The sequence below is a fragment of the Dermacentor variabilis genome, chromosome 9, assembly GCF_050947875.1.
Source record: "Dermacentor variabilis isolate Ectoservices chromosome 9, ASM5094787v1, whole genome shotgun sequence".
NCBI classification, from domain to species: Eukaryota; Metazoa; Arthropoda; class Arachnida; order Ixodida; family Ixodidae; genus Dermacentor; species Dermacentor variabilis.
The window spans coordinates 45,597,463-45,620,279 of NC_134576.1; the positions used below are offsets into that span (position 1 = coordinate 45,597,463).

Consider the following 22,817-nt stretch of genomic DNA (forward strand, 5'->3'; position numbering starts at 1 on the left):
AGTGATGCTAGACTACTGTAAGGAACTAGGCAGTGGTATAAAAAGGGGAAAGAGCCTGGCAGGGCTTAGTGAGGGTTGTGCCGTGCTTGCTGACTGAGCGGTTGAGTTTCAGCGTAGTTCTAACGCTTGCCGGGAACGAGAACAAAAATGTGAACTCTCCCGAAGTCACTTTGCAGTGTCTCGTGCGAACCTGAACGAGAGAACGAGGCCTTCTCTGTGCGCTGCGCTCAGGAAACATCGAGGGACGCCCGACTTCGGTTATGAGCATCATCGAGCGACATCCCTCCGGACAGCGGATGCAGTCCCCTGTCCATCGGGATCTCCTTTCCCCGGCGGGGCGGTCTGTTGCGTTTCGCCTGCGACACGTGGTTTTGCCGGCGCGACTGCGGCGGGGCGGCAGACATTTTGGCCCGATCGTCGTCGCCGCAACGCTCCCCGCCAGGTGTTTCCAGGCGCGACTGCGGCGATGCGACCGCAAAGGATCACCCTCTCATTACAGTCATTGTGCCCGACCGGCAGCGCTACGACAGTGTGCTACGACATTGTGCTACGACATTGTGCTACGACAGCGCTACGACAGTGTGCTACGACATTGTGCTACGACATTGTGCTACGACAGCGCTACGACAGTGTGCTACGACATTGTGCTACGACATTGTGCTACGACAGCGCTACGACATTGTACGTTCACGTGCTCGTCTATTGAGGGGTTCCTTCTTGCCCTCAACTGCGAGAGTATAAAGACAGCTGCCCCCGGACGCCAAAAGGAGGGCTCCGATTTCTTCTGTTGAGTAAAGTGCTCTCCCGTCTCTCTACTTCGGTCAACCTGACCGCCAACTCTTTGCGATGTTAAAATAAACAAGTTGTTTTGTTGTTACCAGTCGACTAATGCTTTGCCGGGACCTTCGGATGCTTCCAGTTGTACCCCAGGCCGCCAGGCCAACGCTACCCTTGGGGCTTGCGACCCAGGTACAACCACGGGCGTCAGCGCCGAGTTCCCAACAACCGATCGCGCCAGCGGTGCGATCCAAACACTGTGTATTGTCTGTGTTTTTCTACGTCCCGTCCATCCGCGCTTACACACTTTATCGTGAATTCTAACTAATTAGCGCACCAACGTGTTTTAGCCGAGGTATAACACCACTGACACAATGGATAACGACCGGTGAACGCGGCGCCATAACGACCGGTGAACGCGGCGCCATAACGACCGGTGAAAGCGGCGCCACAGCTACTGATATTTTTTGCGCTCTTACCAAGTGCTCATGTGACACATCCTTGAGTGCACCTGAATGCTCGTGCGTGTGATCGACCACGTTGACATTAAATGTTTACGACGCCACGTGTCACAAGACGTGCGTCAAGTTGCTTTTTTGTCGTCAGCGTTTCTTGTTACCTCATCTGGCCGAGCGCTGTCACGATATTCTGAGAAATATAAGGCTATGGGCCCGAGAGTTTGTTCGAGAAACATTATTGTCATCATGTTTGTGAATATTTGGCTTTGCTAATGCTGTGCGGGGGATTAATTCTTTTAAGATGTGGCATGTCAAGCTTTGAGACTCGTATACTTTCTGGCATAAAGAACAATAGAATAAATTGATGTGCATAAGACAGTTCACTGTTTATTATTTTCCAAACTACGTCCTATAAATTAGAAAATCCTCACGTATGTAGTAAAAAGGGAGACGTGCATTGTGTAACTTTGCAAATTTAGAGAAAAATCAATTTGTGAAAAGGCAACACGAGAAGAGTAATGCACAGCCATGATGGACATACCTTGTAAGCGTATGCATCACCATTGTCGTAGGTGAATATTCTCTCAAAAGCCTTGCTGTAGAAAAACTGCGAGTGGACTTCAGTAGCTCGATATTTCGTGAAGGAGTCGTTGTCGCATATCTGGAGGAAGAATGAACAGAGTATCTGTAATCATTGATTCACGCGTCCGAAAAGCTTCAACGGCTATTCAACCCACGCGGCGTCGATAATCATTGAGAATAAGAGTCAATAATTTCGTGTAATTCTTTCGTCTTCTCCAATTTTACTTATCGCGTTGCCTTCCCATTTTTATTGCAGTAAAACAGCTGCACGCCTCATTAACTTTCCTAACGTCGCTTGTCTCTTTCTAGAGACACTGACAGAATCAATTAAAATACGGTTTTATTTTCGCCACTGCCATTTACATTGGAGACGTTGGTGAGTCGCCGCACTTTGTAGTAAGCGATGAAAAACTACGTGTTCTCTTAGCCCAGCAGGACCCCTTTCAGGCTCATTTTGCAACTGCAGCAGTAGCCGCTTAGCGCAGAAACCATATATTATTGGTGTCCCCCTGGTATCATTGGTGTCATTGGACATTGGTATCAGTCTTGAGATACTCTTCCCCAATGTGCGCAGCAATATAAAATTGGTGTTCCTGGTACGATTTCGCCCAGAAGCCTTTCTTAATCGCTAAAATAGACACTTACAATGAATAACAGTGAAATTATTGCGACAGCTTACAGAGCACAAACGGCGATGGGGGCACGGCATGTCAAGAACGCTAACCTCATATGCAAGCAGCACAGGCATCTGCTACGGGCGCGACAGTTTGGGTTTTTCGGCTGTTCAGTTAAGATTTCTTGGGTAAAATTGGCTGAAATTGATTGGCTGGCTGAGTTCGAGCACGTAGCTGCGTTTAACGAGTCGGACAACACCATGCCCAGGAACATCTACTTCAGCCTCGAGAATGGGGCTCACACGTGGTTTATGAACCGAGAAAGTGCCCTGTCATCATGGCGCGAGTTCCAGCGAAAGCCACTGGAGTGTGCCCTGCAGTCGGGCGTCGACAAGCTCAACGACAGCGTCACCATGTACGTGGAGGACATGACGCACCTCTTTCAGCGTGCCGATCCAAGCCTGTCGGACGGGAAGAACATGCTTCACCTGACGAGAGGCGTACAAGAACAGCTTTTTGGAAGTCTTATTCGGAATCCGCCCAAGACTGTTGCGGAGTTCCTTACCGAAGCTACCACTATGGAGAAGACGCTTCAGTAGCGGTCCAACATGTACAAGCGACTGTCAAATACCGCCTCCACTCCGGATACGCCAGTAGGCAGATGGGATGTCGCGTCTCTTTGCGAGCTGATTCGCTCAGTTGTTCCCGACGAGCTGCAGAGGTACATGGTATGTCGCCTCCTCCAGTCAGCTCCCTCGCCAACGTCTCACACGACAGCAGGCGACACGTACAGCAGGCACTTCAGGCATCGCTTTCCAGCCAGTCGTCCACGTCTTCAACAGTGTCGCCATGATAAGTCGTCAGCACTCGTTGGATCAGCTACGTTACATAAGCCAGCGTCAGCCTATCCGTAGTGTTCGCAGTAGTCGCAGTCATCACTTTTTCTTGAACACTTCCAAGTTTCGCGGCGAGGCCTTGGTTTCACCGCCTTGTACGATGAACTAGAGTCAACTCAAATTTTGGGGCGGTGCTCTTGCTGCCTTATACTTATCCAGCACCTCCAGCAAAATTGTCGCGTATACCGTGTTGATGCACACACTGAGTCTCTAGACGTTAGCACTTTAGTGAACGTAAGCGTCCACGCGCGGCGCCGAGAGTAACCCTTTATTCAGTCCTCTGGTATGCCCACACTATGCTGCTATATTTCTTAGAAATCAGCCTCGGCAGATTTTCGAATACTGGTTATGAACTGTTCGGATGACTGGCGGCTTAAAGTCTTGCATTAGGAATAATCTTGTGAGATTTCTGGTTCAAAATTTCTTAATTTCATTTTATCTTGCGTTATTAAAATCTCGAGTTATTAAAGCGAATGGCCGTGTGATAAAAGCAAACAACCGTCATTCCATTGTTTATTTGTCGTCTAGTCACTATTTCTGAGCAATTTTGAACGCACACTCTTAAAAAAACGTGTAACAGCTATTTCGAGCTGCTGGGAACCGGGATGGGGCAATAAATAAATCTGTAAGCTGAAAACATTCACCTCGCGGCCCTTTTATTAGGCCACGGGATAAAATTTCGCATGGAGTGTTGTGTCTGAGTGATGCTCAAAATGTAGCGCCAGGCATACTTGACCTCTTCCACGTTGAAATGCTTCTAGAATTTCGTTTAAATTTCGTCCAGAGGTACAATTACACAGCCCGCTTATTTTATTAGCACTTCTGTCAGTACAACTTGCCTCTTCTGTTTACGATAAGACCGAAGTGCGCGTCATCTAGAGTGATGCGACTTCAAAGTTGCACATTTTGAAGAAATAGAATGGCTGCGCCGCCTGTCACCGCTATGATAAAACATGCATTTTACCATATGTATATTGTCATTTTACCATATATTATCACCTATTCAGCATGGTTTCCGGTGGGGACTTTAAACCATAATCCAATTATTTGAATTAACGCATGACTTATCCCAAAGAATTGATAATCAAAAACAAGTTCACTGTTGACTTCATATCATTAGATTTTTAAAAAGCGTTTGATAGAGCAACCCATCAAAAACTAATCAGCAAAGTGAAAACAACTTTAGGCGATGGTTCTATTGTCAATTGGATTGAAGATTACTTAACCAACCGGTTTCAGTATGTTGTTGTTAACAATGAAATTTCTTCCATTGTACCAGTTACATCGGGGGTGCCTGAAGGGTGCGTCCTTGCTCCCACCTTATTCCTCATTTTTATTAATGATTTGGCCACTAACATCCACGTTAAAATGAAGCGTTTTGCTGACGACTGCATTCTTTATAATGAAATTAACTCTATGAATGATCACGTTGATTTAAACAGCGCTCTTCATGATGTCGTGAAATGGTGTAAAAATTGGCAGATGTACCGAACATTAAAAAGAAAACTGCCTTTTTATCTATAACCCGCAAAAAAACATAGGTCGGACTTCGAATACACTATCAATAACATACCACTGACCCGAGTTCGTGAGCATAAATATCTTTGCTTGATCATTTCACATGACCTAAGATGGGAATCGCATATTAACAGTATCATACCATCTGCTTTAAAACGGCTGTTCTTCCTCAGAAGAAGACTTCGAGCTGCGCTACCGGAAATTAAACTGCTATCATACAACTAATTTATTCGCCCAGTTCTCCAATATGGTAACACAATTTGGTTTCCTTATACACAACAGCTTATTAACAAACTAGGAGTGCAGCGAAAGGCAATTAGATTAATCATTAACAAATAAAAGAATACGATTCACCCACCCAAATGCTAAAACAAACCTGTATTCCTACTCTGCAAAACCGCGCCAAACTAGCAAGAGTAAAATTATTGTTCCAATTAATACAAAATGCATTACGAATAAATACTTCGTTGTATATATCCCTAGCTGACACCAGACCTTCCCGCCACAAGCAATCACTAACACTTAAAGAATATGCATTTCGTACTGACTGTTTTAGATATTCGTTCTTTTCTCTTGCAATAAGAGAAAGGAATAGCCTGGACCCCTGCATAACGACTAACACATCGTTGCCGAAATTTGTAACCCTTGTAGAAGAACTCTTGCGCAATAATTAGATTATGCTAGCCGGAAATAACACACCACTTACGTCGTTGTATAAAATAAAATCTGTATAGGCATTGTATTTGCCTATGCGATTTCACCCCTTTTTGCCAAATGCACTGTATCATTCATGTTTTATTTCATGCCATATGTGTATATATGCTTCGTGTCGATTGCAAATATCATTGTTGAAATTATGTAAACCTGTTTTCATCGCTATTTGTGAGTTTATAATATATGCCCAACCTGTAAAAATCCCACTGGGATTGAAGTATCTGAACTAAGTAAATAAATATCGGTGACAGAAGGTACACAACGCACACTCCTACATTATTGTGAGTGAAACATGGACGCAATGCTTGCAAACGTGGCTATAAAATGAACATGAATTATATCCAACTTCTGTGCGAAATAAGAGTTCAGATGAACAAGAGGTTTGGCTGGAAGAACTTTGTGCATTTGGCGCTTCTTTTTATGTGACACGACGGTAGATTTATGAGACAATTGTAGAGACCAGCACCACAATGGTGCTTGGACCAGGTATATTGGGCAAATCGACGCGATTTTCTTTTCGTTGCCTTGCGGCTTTGCTGCTTAAGTTGAAATATTAGCCTTAAAAGGCCTCTGCAATGAAGACGGAGCAGTTTGTCGTCACTTGCAGTATAACATTCTGACTCTTTCTTGATAGTGTCATTATAGGGGTATTTATTAGTGTATAATGCGACTGAAACAGGTACTCCTCGCCATTATCAGAACCATACGGCGGTAATTTTTAGCGGTGGATATGACTCCACAAGCTGCGCACTGGTATTGCGTGAGCGTGCAGTTTTAAAGACCTTTGCATAAACGTGCATGTTTATCAAAGGAAGGAAGACATGAGAAAGCGTTACAGCCTTTTACATATAAAAGTCACGCAGAAAAATATAAAATGGAATATCCAAAGGTTCAAATTGTGATATGGAGCAGCTAGGAAAAAATATTCTATCCACTTTAATTTGAAACGGGTATTGTTTTCTTTGGGCATACCCACTTCCTCAGCTGTACCCTGCGCTCACTCCTAAATATTACCGCATTACATGGTCAAAACACATTTGAAGATAAATGTTTCCCATGCAAGACAGCGCTGAAAACTATAATCGTAGGCTCAATTATAAAGCCAGACTGAAAGCCTCAAGTAACTAAGTTGCTAAGAGATCCGCACTTTTTACGTGTGGTGTCCGCGGCTGCTATGTGTTGCTACGTCACCCTCACTCTTGCGCTCGGAAGCCTGCGTTATTCACGCGTTCCCTGTCCGCTCAAGCTCTCGCCTGCGTTCTAACTTCACCTCGCTAATCGCAGTGAAGGAATTAATACATTTAAATAAAGCAGACTAAATTCGGAATGAAAAACGCTGGCGGTAGTGATTTTCGAGCCTACAACGCCACCCTCAGAATCCGAGTGTACTGTCCACAAGGCTAAACCAGTGCCTCCTAGGTAGCAGACCTGTGCACTCCGCTTATACTTGGAACGAAATTTCCATCGCTAAGCGCGGCGTGACGAAAGCGGTGACGTCAAAACCGTCGTAGCTTACTCGGGAGCATCCCCATTCGATTCCATGGCAGCCGGGCTTAGCGATGTCACGAGGTCACGGATTAAAGTGCGCCGGCCTTGCACTATCCAGGAGGCGTTGGTCAAGAGTGTCAACGCGCTCGCTTGCCCGCGAGGAGTTAACTCGAAGGACCACTCAGCGGTGTTCAATTGGACAGTAATGCTTTCGCATCGTCAACTCATAAGAAGTTCTTAGGTGTCTTCGGATATCTTTTATTGTGGGAGTGCCTTTTGCGGGGAGGCCATTCAAACTGTTGAACTTCATATCTTTAGAATGTTTGGTTTTAAGAGAGGCTTCTGAAATTGTTTCGGCGCAAGAAATTGAAGAATTTTGTTTCCCCCCTCATTTTTCCGGCATACGATTCGACATAAACAAACGAGGCCTCGTCGTACCTTGGTGAAGCTGTCCATCTGGTACTCGGGAATGTTGTCGCACTCCTGGAAGATACTGTAGTTGCCGGGATTGCCATCGTCGTTCGCACTATACGGCTTGTACCAGCGGCCGAACAAAGCCACCGAAGGAGCCACCACGACTTGCGCTCCAGCGTCTGCAATGTCCCTGACTGCTTCATGCGCAGTTCCCTAGAAGCGCGTGCGATACCATGTTGCTTTAGTAACGTATGGCTGTCTACGGGCGGAAGCAGAACTCTCTTCGTATTCTGAGTCGTCAAAAGCAGTATTAAAATTTTCCAAAGGAAACGAAAGAAAAGAACTGACAGATGGGGATTAGCACAGCTTCGGGTCTTCTCAGCCATCCTACTGTCATCATTATAACAATTAAACACTATGGGGTCATTGCTTCATGTGTGGGGCCCACAGTTCCGCAGCAGGTTTTGAGATGTTGCTCGTTTTCTACTGATTTTCGAGCTTAAGAACGTGCTGCGTGCGCCCAAGACCGAGCTCTCCAAATATCTGCACTCGCAACGGGACCTACACCGTGAGAGAGAATAATAGGGAGGTCTTCAAATTTGCGTTTGAAGTCGATAGCTTTTCGTACTTCTCCTATGAGAGATTGAAGGTTCTACCAGTGAAATTTTTGAGCAGGGGATCTATACAGCCGGCAACAGTGACCGTTTTGCAAGTTTGCAGAAAAAAAACTGTGAACATGGTCTCAGTATTTCCTTTCATGTTAGTGCAATATGTACAATTTCTAGAGAACTACCAATCTTGTTCGTGAATGTGCGGTGAAGCGCAAGCCTTGCGCTTCGAAAACAATCGACTAGTAGCCACGAACGAGTATACTGAACAGGTGTGAGCTATGTTTGCCATTGAGACAAATAACGCGATAGAAAATAGGTACGCAAACTAAACACAAACGTCCGATAAGGGGAGGAGGTCGTTTATTGAGTATAATTATGTATGATGCAAACCAATATGATAACCTAGAGGCATTAGATTCTATATGCCTGAGTGTTACGTGGGTCGCACTGTACAGCGGCACTTCGTGAGCGTAATCTAATCGCTTCAAGCACAGGAAGTTAAAGGACGGAAACAAAAGAGACAACAGTTTGCAGCCGCGAGTAACCTGAGCTTATTCATTACGGGTGCCGACTGTGCTTAATTAGAATTTATTGTGCCATATTTCGTTTACAAACATGCATTTTTTCAAGCTACACGCACGTGCTTTCTCATTGCAGAAAGAACAATAACCTCTCACGCGGGCTATGACGGCCTTCTACACTCGAGACAACGTGCATGATGTGTATGTGAAGGAACCGGCATTGCTGACTTTAACCGACGCGACGGAAATATTTACGCAATCACACTCAAATTTTTTTTCTGTACCGTATGTGCCGGAAATGAACTTTAGACAGACTACGGAGGCACGTCCTAAAACGTAAGAATTACACTGAACAACATTTAAAGTTAGTTAATTTGCCAGAGCAAGAAAGATAACTAAAGCTGCAAAATTGAAGGTGGGAATGAATTTTTACTTTCGCATAACGCGAACTATAGGGACCGAGGTCAAGTCAACTACGACAATGTGTGAGTCAGCGAGCGAAAGGCCTGAAAACCGTTTGGACCGATGGCAGAAGCCGAACAAGCCCTTTTTTATTCTCACCTTCTTTTGTAAGCTCGCAGCTCGCGGCACGAGGCTCGAGACGCACAAGACACACGCGCTGGAGCGCGCCATATATAAAAGGCTGCCGAGGAAGGTGACATAACGATGGCTGCTAGATGTACTACCACAACTGATTTCCACGTTGCTTCTGCATGTACTTTGACGCTTAAGATGCATTGCAAGGCTAACAGAAAGGTAGCTTACCTAACCGGCAGTGCGCCACGATCTCTGTCACACTGTAAGGACGTCGAGCAGCCGAAATATGAGGCACGAGTGGGAGAGAAAGATGCGCAGGTATACTGTTCTGAATGGCGCGGGCGTTCCTGCTATACGGGCACATTTGTACGGCTTGCACTACCGATGGCGGTGGATTGTCAGTACAAAACACGTATTGATGATTGTGACATCGAAACTGCACAGCTGCGCCCTAAAAGTTTTCTCTGCATTCAAGCGCGCACGATCTGATCACACTTGCAGCTCGCGGGCCTCGCTTGACGCACTTACCAGGCTGTAAAAGTAAGCCTTGCCAGGCGCCGGATCGAAAAGCGTCGGAGGAACAATCATGCACGAGTCCCATTCTTTGTCTTGCATGTAGTAATGGCCCAACGACACAACAATGTCGGGCTGATAGATTTCCCTGAGAAAATAAGGTGAAACATATTGAGCCGAAATACTCCAAGGGAGTGCCGCCGAAGAAACCCTCAAGATAGACCCAAAAACGACACAAGGTTAATTTATAGTGATTATCTTTGCTTCTGGATCTGCAATTCTGTGACGGAAAATATTAAATAAAAAGAAAACGCAAACGCGTACTTACACTCACACGCAACCACACAGAGGAGTTTGCCTTTTTGAATTTCGCGGTGTCACCACCGAACAAGTATCTCAATCTGTCATCCTCGGTTTTAAAGAACTTTCACACGTTTGAGTCAATGTTGCCTAATAAATACAAAGTTCAATGGGTTCTGCATTGCCGGATTCAGGTTTGTTCGACTGAGCAGACAGTGTCAAAATCTCGCGATAGCGCAATAATTAAGCTTGCATAGAAATCGAAGCCCTAGTTTCGTTACTGCGTTTTTCGTGGCTCGCACTCTGAGTGATGTGTTTGGCATTTCAGAAGTTTAATTTTCTAATAGGAACGAACATACCTCTTTAGTAGTTTAAGCCCCATGAAAGAAGCAGTTTGCTTCCACTCTGCCTGTAAACATATGCGCAATGGGCTTGAGTCGCTTACGTTCTGAATAACACTGTGAAGGCTCTCTGCACACAATGGTACTATACGATCAAAAACGGCGCTAAAGTAGCTTTGCATAAGCTACTTTGCATAAGCATAATGACACGAGATGCAATACACGGACATGAAAGACCGGACGCGGCAGTTGCTTGGCACATTTTGTCGAGCAAAATGTGAAAAGGCCAATGGCTGCGACCAATGTGACAAAGACGAGATTTGTCACTGTGCGGAAGAGAGCGACGATTGTAAAGATCGTATTTCTGTGGACTTGGCTGTATTGAAACTGGTGGCAGATAGCTTGTAAGTGCATGTATTTTTATAGCTCTATCAGTGACATTGTGGCGAAGGTCCTGCATGGTTACACCACAAGATGGAACACCGTTACGGAAGTGTCCTGGCCAGTTCCAACAAGTCGGCAGACGGGGACACTGTTGTAACCACATTACGGGAACCCCAGCCGGTGATCATGATGCAACCCCGCGACCCTGTCTCTTTCTGAGGCACCAACAGCGTCGAAGTTGATGCTTTGCTTGGAAATTACGAGTGCATCGCAATGAAAAATTGGTCGGACCGGATAGTGACGTTCGCCAATGTCGCTTTTTACCTCTGCGGGACAGCGCGCGTCTGGTTTGACACTCACCAAGCAGAAATGAGCACCTGGAATCTATGCAAGCAGAGCTTCGCGACATATTTGGCAAACCAATTGGTCGCCAGCGAGTCGCTTTGAAATACGTCTCCTGTCGCACTCAGACTGCCACGGAGTCATTCGTGTCGTACATACTCGACGTTGTCGCCCTTTGCTGCGCAATTGATACAAACATGAAGCAGGCGGTGAAAGTAAGACACTTGCTTAAAGACATTGCTGATGGTGCTTTCAACCCTCTTGCATTTAAGGACGGCTCAACCGTTGAATACATTCTCAAGAAGTGCAGTCGTTTTGAAGAACTGGAGGGCTGCCTCATCGCACAACAATTAATGCGGCTTCCAAACACTGCTGCCCCGTCGTCCTGCATGGACTTCCGGCCGCCCAATCAGCTACCCAACATCGATAGTCTTGTCCGCATCGTATGTCGCGAAATTGAAGTGGTGTCTCCACTTTCCTTTTCCACACGCCATTATGATGATTGTCGACCTGCAGTCTCTTTAATTCAAGCCGTCGTTAGTAATACCTGGCTAACATAGGACTCCAGCTTGTCGGTTCCCTACCTCACCCTCGGGTAAGTTCTGTTGTTCCGCTATATAGAAATGCACCAAAGTTTCAAGGCTATTGGGATCCGGCCCAGTGGGGAGCCCAAGTCAACAAGCCCATCCACTTTCATTGCCACGGCGGGAAACACATTTCTCGTTATTGCCTATATCGCCCTTCATTCTCTCGCTTATTTTTTGACGTTTGCCTCGACGCCAATCCACCCCTGCAGTTTTCCGCTCGTAACAGCTCACCGCCCCCGAGACGCTCCGACACCAACTAGACGCTCCAGCCGTTCACCTTCCCCACACGATCGTCGTTTCCAGTCAACCTTTCTCCTGAGCTATTCATCGCTGCACATTCCTCGACGCTCTTCTCAGGAAAACTGAACGATGCAGTTCTCGGAAGTGACAATGCATTCAACTCCAGACCCGGAAGTCTTCTTTGAACCTTGCTGACGTACGAGAATTCACTTGCCGTATAGAGGTAGATGGCCTACCCGTCGGTGCCTTATTGACACCGGTATGCACATTTGCATCATGAGCGCTGCCCTCTATGAACGCTTAAAGTGCTAACACGTCCCGAGTTCTGCGTTGTGCGGGACGCTGACGATGGAACTCTGACACTGCTCAGAATGTGTACCACACGCGTGAGTGTCAATGGTCGCCACACCAGTTTTGTTTCATGTTCTGCTCCACTGAACTCGGAACGCAATCCTTGAGCTTGATTTCTAATATAGCCGCTCCACTATAATTCAGCGCTCTGCCCGTGTCGTTGAAATTGACTTGTTCGTTTCGCCAGGTGTCCCGACACAGTCCAGAGACAGCTCTCTTGTTCCGAGATTGTACGTTCTCCGCCCCGAGCACTGACCTAAATTGTCACCCTACCCTGCCACAGTGTACCGGATAATGACTGTGTGGTTACGCCGTTTCTCAGCGTGCTTCTGTCGCACAATGTTTTCTTTCCCAACACCGTTGCGACTGTTGCGACCGACTAGACTTGTCTGCCTGTTTTAAACTTCGGATTCTGCCCTCAAGTTCTTCGCCAAGGCATAGCTTTAACCACTCTGTCGTTTTAAACGAGTGCCAGATTGCATCACCGTCGCCTGATCATCCATCAGCAATCTTTTCTTCCGATGGGGCCACTTTTCATAGGTATCACAATATCCTCAGAAATGGACAACTGCCGTCATTTGATCGTCAGATGCTCCGACATTTTCCATTTTGATGGCCGTTTCTTAGGTCAAACTTTTCAGCTCAAACATCATACATATACTCGTGATGCGCCCCCAATTCACCGGCGACTTTACCGCGTGTTGCATGCTAGCTCCAAGTTATTTATGAATAGGCTTACAGTCCAGGGACCCTGGACTGAGGGTTCCTCCCACACTGCTCTCGCCATTCAATTATTAATAAAGATGTTTTACTGTCTCTCAAAAGGCATTATTGAGCCGTACGTGAGCCCGTGCACTTGCCTTGTTGTCTTAGTTAAAAAGAAGGACAACTGTTGCGATTATGCGTAGATTACAGATATCTAAATAGTATTACCAAGAAAGATGTCCTCTTCCGCGCATTGATGACGCTCAGGGCTGCGTTCACGGCGCAACCTGTTTTTCATCCATTGACTTGTACTCTGGTCACTGGCAAATCACTGTTGACGCCAGGGACCGTGAAAATAAGACCGCCTATATTACACTTGGTGACCTCTGTCAGTTCAGTTATTGCATTTGGCTTTTGCAACGACCTGGCCACATTCGAGATTATGATAGAGAAATTTCAATGGTCTATCTGCCTGGTCAATCTGGACGATGGTCTCTGCTCCGACCTTTGCAACACACCTTACACATCTTTCGTCCTGTCGGTGTTTCGTGCTGTTGGGCTACAACATAATTCGAGATTACATTTTAGTCTTCGCCACATTACTATCGTCAGGCTTCTGGTCGACTCATCTCCCGTCCGCTTCGATCGCACCAAGGTCAGTGCTATCCTATAATTTCCTGTACCAACCTGTGGCAAGGACGATCAAAGCTTTGCGAGATTTTGCTAATATTTCCACCAATTTTTTTAGAAATTTTGCAGACATAGCCCATCCACTAACTGATCATTTCAGGAAAGACGTTCAATTTTCCTGGGGTCTCAATCAACCCACAGCCTTCTCGTACGTCACCACGCTGCTCAATATCCCACTGATTATCTTTATTTCGACGCCCATGCTCAAACTGAAATACACAAAGACGCAAAGTCGCGGTGGAAATTATGCTGTTTTAGCCGAATAGCAAAGTGGTCATGATAATGTTATTGCGCACGCCAGCCGGCTTTCTTGCGCCTGCCGACCGAAATTATTTCATTAACAAGTTGCGACTTCCTCGCACTTGTTTGGGCAGCCAGAAAATTTCACCCGTTCTTATCTGGGAGGCCTTTCACTGTTACCACTGACCATCATGCTCTGTGCTGGCTTTCGAGCCTCAAGGACCCTTCTGGATGTCTAGGTCGCACGCCTCTACGTCTTCAGCAATTTACGTACACTCTGGTGTACAAGTGCGGCCGACTACACCGAGACGCCGTGTGCTTGGGCGCTCTAACGTAAAAGTATTCCAAACTTTTCTATTCTAATTCTGCAATCAGCCCTCCGCGATTGGTCGAAAACGCTTTTGGACTACCCCCCCCCCCCCCTTTCGCCTGTCTGTCACGCGACTTCACGAAAACCGCTATAGCTCTCCATCTTTTATGACGTGTACACACTGATTATGCAGGATTTGGCCGAACAAAAGAGAAATCGTTATTTCTCTTTCGACGCCTTTTCGCCATTAGCCTCCCGTCTATTGGTCAAAAGATTTCGGGCTGCACCCACTTCACCTGCCTGTCACGCGACGTCACAAAACCGCAAGAACTCACCGCGTCAAAGTGACGTGTACTCATAAAAGATGTATTAATATGCCGAACAGAACTGAATTTTCTTCTGAATAGCCGCAGGCTGCCCCGTTCCGAAAGGAATAAACAATGGCTGCCGCCGATGGCGCAGGCGCTGGCTACTTGCACTTGCTGGAGAGCATGGGTTTATTTGCGTATAATAAATCTTCTTGCTCGGCCGTGTAACGTTTTCGGACAATTTCGGCACGTTTACGACCTCGTTCTGCCAACTCTTCTTTGCTGAGGATCCATTTTAGCGTCATTCTTAAGCTTCCGTTGCATGCCGCCGCGATTGTCGACGAGCCACCGCAAGCAAAGTAAGGGAAAGCGGGCCATTCGCAGACGCCGGCACCACCCTCTTCGTCCGGTTATCGACTTTCAGTGCAGTGGCTGGGCCCTATCGAATCCCGCTCCACTTGAGCGTGTTCATGGCCTCTTGTCAGCCAATTAGCTAAGACAAGCCGCTCAGTGTAGGCAATGTTATTCGTTTTTCGAGCAAACAAAAGTGACCTCCTATGAACGAAGAGAGCGTTTGATTGGTCTGTTCAGACAACCCTGCGGGCGACCGCCCGGTGCTTGCGTCGGCGGTTACGCATATTTGACGTCAGGAGATTGCAATAAAAACATAATGGCATAGTTTGACGTTGTAGGGTCCCTTGTCTCAACAATCCGCTCCCATGGAGTACACGCCAGCCGGCCTTTTCTCGCTCACCGCATCCAGCCACATTGGTGACGAGCGACGGCGGGAAACGTCTCTAAATGATCTCATCAAGCGCCCGAATTCTTGCTCGTCGGGCCGGTCACTCCTCTTGTTCGTCATTGTAAATGACATCTTATATCGCCGGAGCATACACCACGAGGGACAGGAGCTACCCTCTCATCTCCGGGCGGCCGTACTCGAGCAACTTCGTGTTGTCACTACGGCCGGCCACCAAGGCGTTTTAGGACGTGCGAACGTGTACGGCAACACATTTTCTGGCCCAGTCTCTACCACTATGTTCGTCGTTATCTCGCTGCCTGCAAGTTGTGCCAACGCCAGAAAAGGACAGCTCTTCCTGCTGATGGGCTCTTCCAGCCTATTGATATACCAGCCGAGCTACGTACTTTCTCGTGTTCGTCTCGACCCTCTCGGACCTTTCCCTCGTTCCACCGCGGACAACAAACTAATTGCCGTTGCTACAGATTATGGAACCTGTTACGCCATCACAACATCTCTCTCGACCGGTTGCGTTATGGACGTCGCCGACTTGTCGATGCAAGACGTCATTTGACACTACGACGCTCCTCATCAATTTCTTACAGACGGAGTCGCTACTTCTTAGCTAAAGTCATCGAAGGCTTACTTGGTTCTTGTGGTATCATACAGAAGCGAACGACTGCCTGCCACCCTCAAACGAACGGTTTTACTGAACGCCTGAATAGGACGATCGCGGATATGCTTTCAAGGCATGTTTCATTTGATCAAAACGACTGTTACATCACGCTGCCTTTCGTCACCTTTGCATATAGCTGCTCACGCCATGACACCACTGGCTACTCTCCGTTCTATCTTGCGTACGAACGAGAAGCAACGCTCCATTTTTTGCAAGTGTCTTTTGACCGCTGCCAAACCGTCGACTGAACACGCTCGCAACATCGTTGCTACAGCAGAAAAGGCGTGCAAGATTGCCCGTCTTCGCCTCTCTGCGTCACAGACACAACAGGAGTTATACCACTGTGCCACTTGTTCACCTTCATTGCCAATGTTTTAAACAATAACTCTTGTTAATATGTTGTGTTGCCTGTGGCGTTGTTATTTTCATTTGTGTTTTACTTCTCGTTGAATGGTGCTGGTTGATAGGTCATCTACGAAAGGTACTTTTATTTATAATTCTTGTTAATATAGGGTGTTTCTAGTAACTTGTGCCAAGGATTGAAAAAACAGCGGTTAGCTGCGGCGGAACAAAACCAACGGTATATGGTTTGCCGTCATGTGGCGCGCCTTATGTTATTTTTTATATTACGCTTAATTGGTTATTTAACTAAGGTCAGGCATGCAAATTTTTAAATATTCACTTTACGGCCAAGTGCGCGTTTCGTTGCGTTGTACAGGAGGTTCAGAAACGACCAATTCAATTTTCTGTGGCAACGTACATGCAGCGTGGTGTTATTTTTCGGCGTTTAATGAAAGCTCGGTAAATATGAAATAAAGCCACACGACTGCGCTCATGCGCTATCGTAATGCAACGCATCCTGCTGCGAATAAACGAAGAATGTTAATGAAATTTTGATTAAAAGGAAATGAAACTAATAGCTTTTTTTTGTAAACACACCCAAAAAGAAGGGTTCGTTTTAGTAATACTCAAGACAGAGCGATACGATGACTGATGACTAAGGAATAATGTTGTTTTCAAGGTGACTTTGTCGGGTGGGGCGCAAACTTATACTCGATAACTTTGTGTAGCAAGATTCTGTGCCAGGATTCCTGCACCGCAGATAGGCAACGGCAGATGCATAGTAGATGGAGCAAGCAAGAAGCCGCGCACTTACTGAAACGCCTTCGCAAGCGGAGAACCCCACAGAGGCCGAGCGATGACGGCCGAGAACACGGTGAAGGGCCGCCGTCCGACTGCAACTGGACGCAGCAATTCTACCATTCCCTGCATAACATCGATGACGTCAGCTGACCAGAACACTGACGTGGCGCTGCGCCAATACCGATTAGTCCCTGGCAATCAGCGTTCACGCGGTTACCAGATAATCGCACTAACTATAGAAGCAAGTCCAAAAAAGAACGTATATATAAATAGCCTCATTGCAAGTCTTCGTGCAAGAATTGCGCTTCGGTGTCCAGAAAATGCATAGCTCATTTAAATTGCTACGACTTTCATTCTATATGAAACGCATGCACTCAATGTATTTTGAACTTAGTGTCAAACCTCCAGCGGTGGGTTCATGTCACACAGCGCGAATACGACCCTGTAATTAAAGCCGCAATGTGTTCGCAGTTCTTTAAGTAATTCCGAAAACCATTTTACCAATTCTTAATTACCACAAGAGCAAAACAACAGCATAAGAACCACAAGTGGGACGATGCACATAAGCACAACCTGAAACTAAATGGTCCCGAAATGGTTTGGACAAATCTATTTGACGCCTAAGGTAAAGTTATAGTAAAACATTCGCGCCACAATTTAAGTAAAGCGTCTAATATTAGGAAAGCTACGGGGGATTACAAGTTACCTTCCTACCTAGCCATGCTTATCCTCCTCAACTCGTTAGACGAACTTTCGGGGCTAAGCTCCGCTTTCACAGGCTCTACGACATCATGTGACTTCGTGTCGCCTACTTCCGGTGCTTCGAAGGCAGCGTGCCCAGCCTCTCCAGCCTCTCCGCTATAGCCGACTGGCCGTCAATGCCCAGGGAGAGCTTTCCGAACAGCGTGCGTTGCGATCCTACTGTGGCACCAGCGGGCGTGTCCGGTATCTCGTTAAATGCAGGAGAGTTGGGCGTTTCGACGGATGGGTGCAGGCGTAAACGTGAGCGGCTTGCGTGGTGTAGCCACCTGGTGGCGCAGAGCTGAACGAGTCAAAGATGCAACTAATATTATCGTTATTGTGCCCGACCAGACGGCATTCCGTCAGATCCTAGATTTCGTGTTCATGTTTGCATGCGCCCTTGTCTCCTGCTGTGCGAAATTTTTCAATTTCGTTGGAGCCTTTTAGTCGGTAGACAATGCACGTTAGCACAATCGCAAACGTGGTTCCCGAGTTACTTTCCCTGGGATTCAAGGATAAATGCTGAGTGAATGTAGGCTGCTTTAAGGAGAGGCAATAGCGCGGTGGCTATTGAAGTAATTTGTTTGAGTTCATGAGCGCCTGCTTTGTGCCCAAACTCAGCTGAACCCAACTCACTTTTATATTCAGGAGCAGACTTTTGGCGCTGTCCATGTTGAAATAGTAGGGAGGGACGTCCAGGTATCCGAAAAGAGAAATTCCACGCTTCCAAAGGTCGAGCAGCTTATCCCCGCTTTGACTAAGCCACGTTTGCTTCATTTGCTCTCGGTTGCTGAAACAGTGGGCATCAGAAGATCAGTGCACACTGCCGCACAAATAGCGCATCCTAAACTGCACTAGAGTGAGATGCCCCAGGTATCGCCAGAACAAATACTCTAAACTGGACGCAATATGTCGAACCACACATACACTTTAGAAGCCTCACGCTGACCAAAGCTGGGTACCTTTGGGAGTCGAAGGCTTATTGTTCAGGACGTCCGTTGAGGCTGTAACAGCTGAATGTTCAAGAGAGCAAAAGGCTCTCGTGTCCGAAAACGGCGAGTGGATTCATGCGTTCACTGTGAGGCTCACGTTTAAGATTGTGTCCTCAAGATGTCACAAACACTCGTCAGAAGTAAGAAGTAGGCTGTGAAGAAAACAAAATTCACCTTCCTCACATTTCTCCTGGCTCCTCTCCCCCCCCTCTTCACGTTAGTCTGACCCACAGTAATTATAAGCCGACAATCCTGAAGACGAAAAAGTAACCTCTTTCTCCTATTTTTTATCAACACCGCCTTGTTGAAATGTATGAAGTGGCTAACTGGTGTTCCAGTTAATTTGTCCTGCAGTGCACAAAAAAGGTGCTTTGCTGGAAGCGTAGGCGGATCAAGAATGAATTTTACAAGCTTTAAGTGCACATCCTGTGTATCTTACACGAAGACAGAGGTTAAACCTTCCCTACGTGCAACACACCGGCAGTTGTTTCACCTCCGTTTGTTCCACAAAGCATACTATTACAATCACTACCTTCAAACGCTCTTAATAAAATCATCACCATATACATCTACTCACATGTCGGTCAGGAACAGAATCTATGTGTGCCAAGATGGAAAACCGTAAAAGATTCTCTATCTTTCTAGCCGAAAGACTGTATCGACTGGAACCACCTCCATAAATGCATTGTACTACTAACTGACCTCTCCCGCATTCGTGCCACACTACTTGATCTTTTTTAAAACTGCGATTGACTTCCGTTCTTCGATCACATTGTACTACTTGAGTTCCTCTGATTGAATATTTTGTACTGCTTTGTATATCCGTCTATTTACTTGCAACTGCTTTTTTTCTTGTTTACTTTTCTGCTGGTACCTATGCTCCCCTCTGTAATGCGGTAAAGCCCTGAGGGTAAAAATAAATTAAATGAAAATGAAAGTCCACAAACCAATCTCATCCTCGATATCCGCTCCCATAGGATAAGCTTTGCGAACTTACGAGCCACAATGGGTAGATTGCGACATGCGCTCTAAGTTTACTGGTTTCATAATGTTAATATTGTGAGCTATATATTACTCCTCCATCTTTTTCATCTGTATATAATCATCATCATGGCGAGCGTCATGGTCTACCGCGCGCGACTTGCTAAATAAACCGCCGAGGTTTAATAGCTCTCTCGCAATATTTGAAATATGCATTTCAATGCTTCTAGCAGTAAGGCGTCCTATTTCAGCAGGCCCACTCAATGAATTGAATTGCGTTACGTGTCAGATGTAAATGTAAGAATGCAGTTACCTGGAGAAGAAAAAGAACATACCATTTTACAAGCGCCGCCACAGATATACAAGTTTGCCGGGTAGAAGACTGGTAGGAATGGTGCGTATTCAGCTATACTGCATTGTTTAAAGCCGGACACACAAAGAAACGCAAAAGAACGAGCACTGACTACAAAGTGAAACGTTGCAACATTGTTACTGCTGCTGAGGCTCGGTTCAACTGGTTAGTGACATTTTGAAACAAAATAACAGTGCTAAGTTAGACGAAACACAAAACAGCAGGTGCACGTGCGGGACAGATTTTGTTGCACTGGAGCAGCCCCTATTTCTTTGGGTCACCAGCTTTGTTTTTTTTTGTTTGAACACTCTTAATGCGTCTTACGAAAAAAAAAACAAAACACGCTAACACCTTCTTTTGCTTATGAAGCACTGCACACGTTTTAGCCGATGAAAGAACGAAACCAAGAAATATTTGACACGAAAGGCATTTGCTTATTCTGACGCGTGTCTCGTTTTACTTGACGTTTCGCTTCCCTATTTCTCTTCTATGCTATCCACACCGCCTAAAGCCACGTCTGTGCAGTGGTCGGGTGCTTGTCAGAATTTCAATCAGTTTTGCTCACTGAAAACCACTGTCTCTATAGACGCTGTTGTGCCATTACCACAAGCCCGGATTACCACAGCTACGGGATTGACCGGCATCAGCTACCTCGGCGCGGTGAGTGCCTGAAGTTTACCTCAAACACCAGACTTTCTCTGACACAGGTTATAGTAGCTTAGGGAAGGATTTGGTGTTGCATTGTGATAACCTTGTGTGTTTCAAGCCTAGTAAGAGTGTTTTGAAAACCAGGGGATGCTGAGGGGGTAAACAGGGCAGTGTGTGAAATACTTGCATATGTCTTACTAGTAGCATTATAGTAGCGTACGGCAGGTATATTCAAAAAGGGTAAACAGCAGGAGGACAGTGTGAACGATGGAGAAGTACAAGGTGAAGGAACTTCTCGAAATTTGTGAGGAGTTGGGCATTGAGTTGGGCTCAACCAAAAGAAAGAATGCGATCCTTGAGGTCATGAGGACTGGGGACGTAACGGCTGAGGAAGCCGCAGAAGCCTTGGCGGGTATCAATGAACGTCGCGAGGAGGAAAGGGAGGAGAGGAGAGAAAAGGAACGTTGCGAGGAGGAAAAGGAGGAAAGGAGAGAGAGAGAACGTCGCGAGCACGAGCTTAAAATGAAAGAGTTGGAGATCCGAAATAACTCGCCCGCGCCTGGTCTCACTTCTAATGTTCCGAGAATACGCGATCAACTTCCACCCTTTGCCGTCGGAGAGGATATGGCCAAATACCTCGTGAAATTTGAGCACGTGTGCGAACGGAATAGCATTGAGCGATCCCTCTGGGCACAGAATCTGTTAGCCTTGCTTCCTGGGGAGGCATCAGACGTAATAACTTGCTTATCGAAAGAGGCGTTTGAGAGCTACAGTGATGTGAAGGAAGCGCTACTGCGGAAGTACAAATTGTCGCCCGAAGCTTTCCGGCAGAGGTTCCGGTATGCAAAAAAGGGCAAGGAGTCGAATGTTGACTTCGCGTTTCGTCTAAAAGCCGATCTGGTGGAATGGCTGAAGGGCGAAGAGGTTTACGACGACCGCGACAAAATTGTCGAATGCATCGCGTTGGAGCAGTTCTACCGTTGCATTGATGAGGATGTCCGGCTCTGGCTGCAAGATAGGCTAAAGGAGGTTAAGCTAAACAAGGCAGCAGAGTTAGCGGAAGAGTATTACACCCGCCGCAGCTTGCACAGCAAGGCAGTGCGCGTAGAAAAAGCAGATAGGGGAGATGGGTTTTCCGGAAAGCCCGAAAAACGGAAATGTTACAATTGCAAAAAGCAAGGGCACATCGCTGCGAACTGCCCAGAGAAAGTTGCTTTTGCAACAAAACCGCGAAACGATACGACGCGTTCTTTTGAAAAACGGAAACCGTTAACCTGCTACAATTGCAAAAAGCAAGGGCACATCGCTGCAAGCTGCCCAGAGAGAATTGCTTTTGCAACAATACAGGAAACTCACAAAAACATACGTCTATTGGAGCCCTATGTGCAGGAAATTAAGATAAACGGTAAGAAGTGCCGTGCACTTCGGGACTCTGCAGCAACTATGGACGTTGTTCACCCGTCTTTCGTCTCCTCGAGTGATTTTACGGGAGAGTGTGCTAGGATACGGCAAGTGGCCGAGGAGGAGAGTGTCTGTTTACCGATCGCAACGGTTATCATTGAAGGAGAGTTTGGGAAACTTAACACCGAAGCCGCTGTGTCAGCCGCCCTCCCGGAGCACTTTTCCTACCTCTTCTCAAGGATCAGGGCAAATCATTCTTTGCCGACGTGGCGTACATGGCGCTCACGCGATCCAAAGCGCTCCCGCTGTCGAGGGAACTTGACTTTGCGTCGGTGAGCGAAAGGCGGTGCGGCACACGGACTGATCAAGGTAACTTGAGTGGCGACCAGTCACGGGAGAGGCAGAGCTCGGAGGCTGGCCTAGGCGAGCGGGTCCTGGAAGTGAGTGGGAGTGACGCGTGCAGTGCTAGCCGCGATATAGACGCGACGCCGCAATTAGGCGACGCGGGCTCCACACTCGCTCCGGTTTCCGCCAGCTGGCAGGAGCAGGCGGCAGTTGAAAGAGAAACTCTGATTCGCGAGCAACAGGAAGACTGCTCACTAGCCGATCTGAGGAAGAGCGTCAAACGGGGAGTGGAAAAAAAGTGGGTTTCATTTGGCAAGGAATCTGGCTTATTGTACCGCCGCTACACGGATAAGCAGGG

The 22,817-nt window shown here is 46.7% G+C and overlaps 1 protein-coding gene across 1 annotated transcript in view; it reads right to left on the reverse strand.

Annotated features, from left to right (window-relative positions):
- Window positions 1–1,504: 1,504 nt before the first annotated feature.
- The window catches only part of LOC142558327 (uncharacterized), a 94,805-nt gene continuing 73,492 nt past the window's right edge, over window positions 1,505–22,817 (reverse strand). Inside the window, exons 24-29 of the mRNA XM_075670474.1 lie at window positions 18,377–18,530; window positions 17,013–17,122; window positions 9,659–9,791; window positions 7,486–7,674; window positions 1,777–1,896; window positions 1,505–1,510 (exon numbers count right to left, since the gene is read on the reverse strand). Coding sequence (XP_075526589.1) covers window positions 1,505–1,510; window positions 1,777–1,896; window positions 7,486–7,674; window positions 9,659–9,791; window positions 17,013–17,122; window positions 18,377–18,530 — 712 coding nt within the window. The remainder of the gene's footprint in view (window positions 1,511–1,776; window positions 1,897–7,485; window positions 7,675–9,658; window positions 9,792–17,012; window positions 17,123–18,376; window positions 18,531–22,817) is intronic.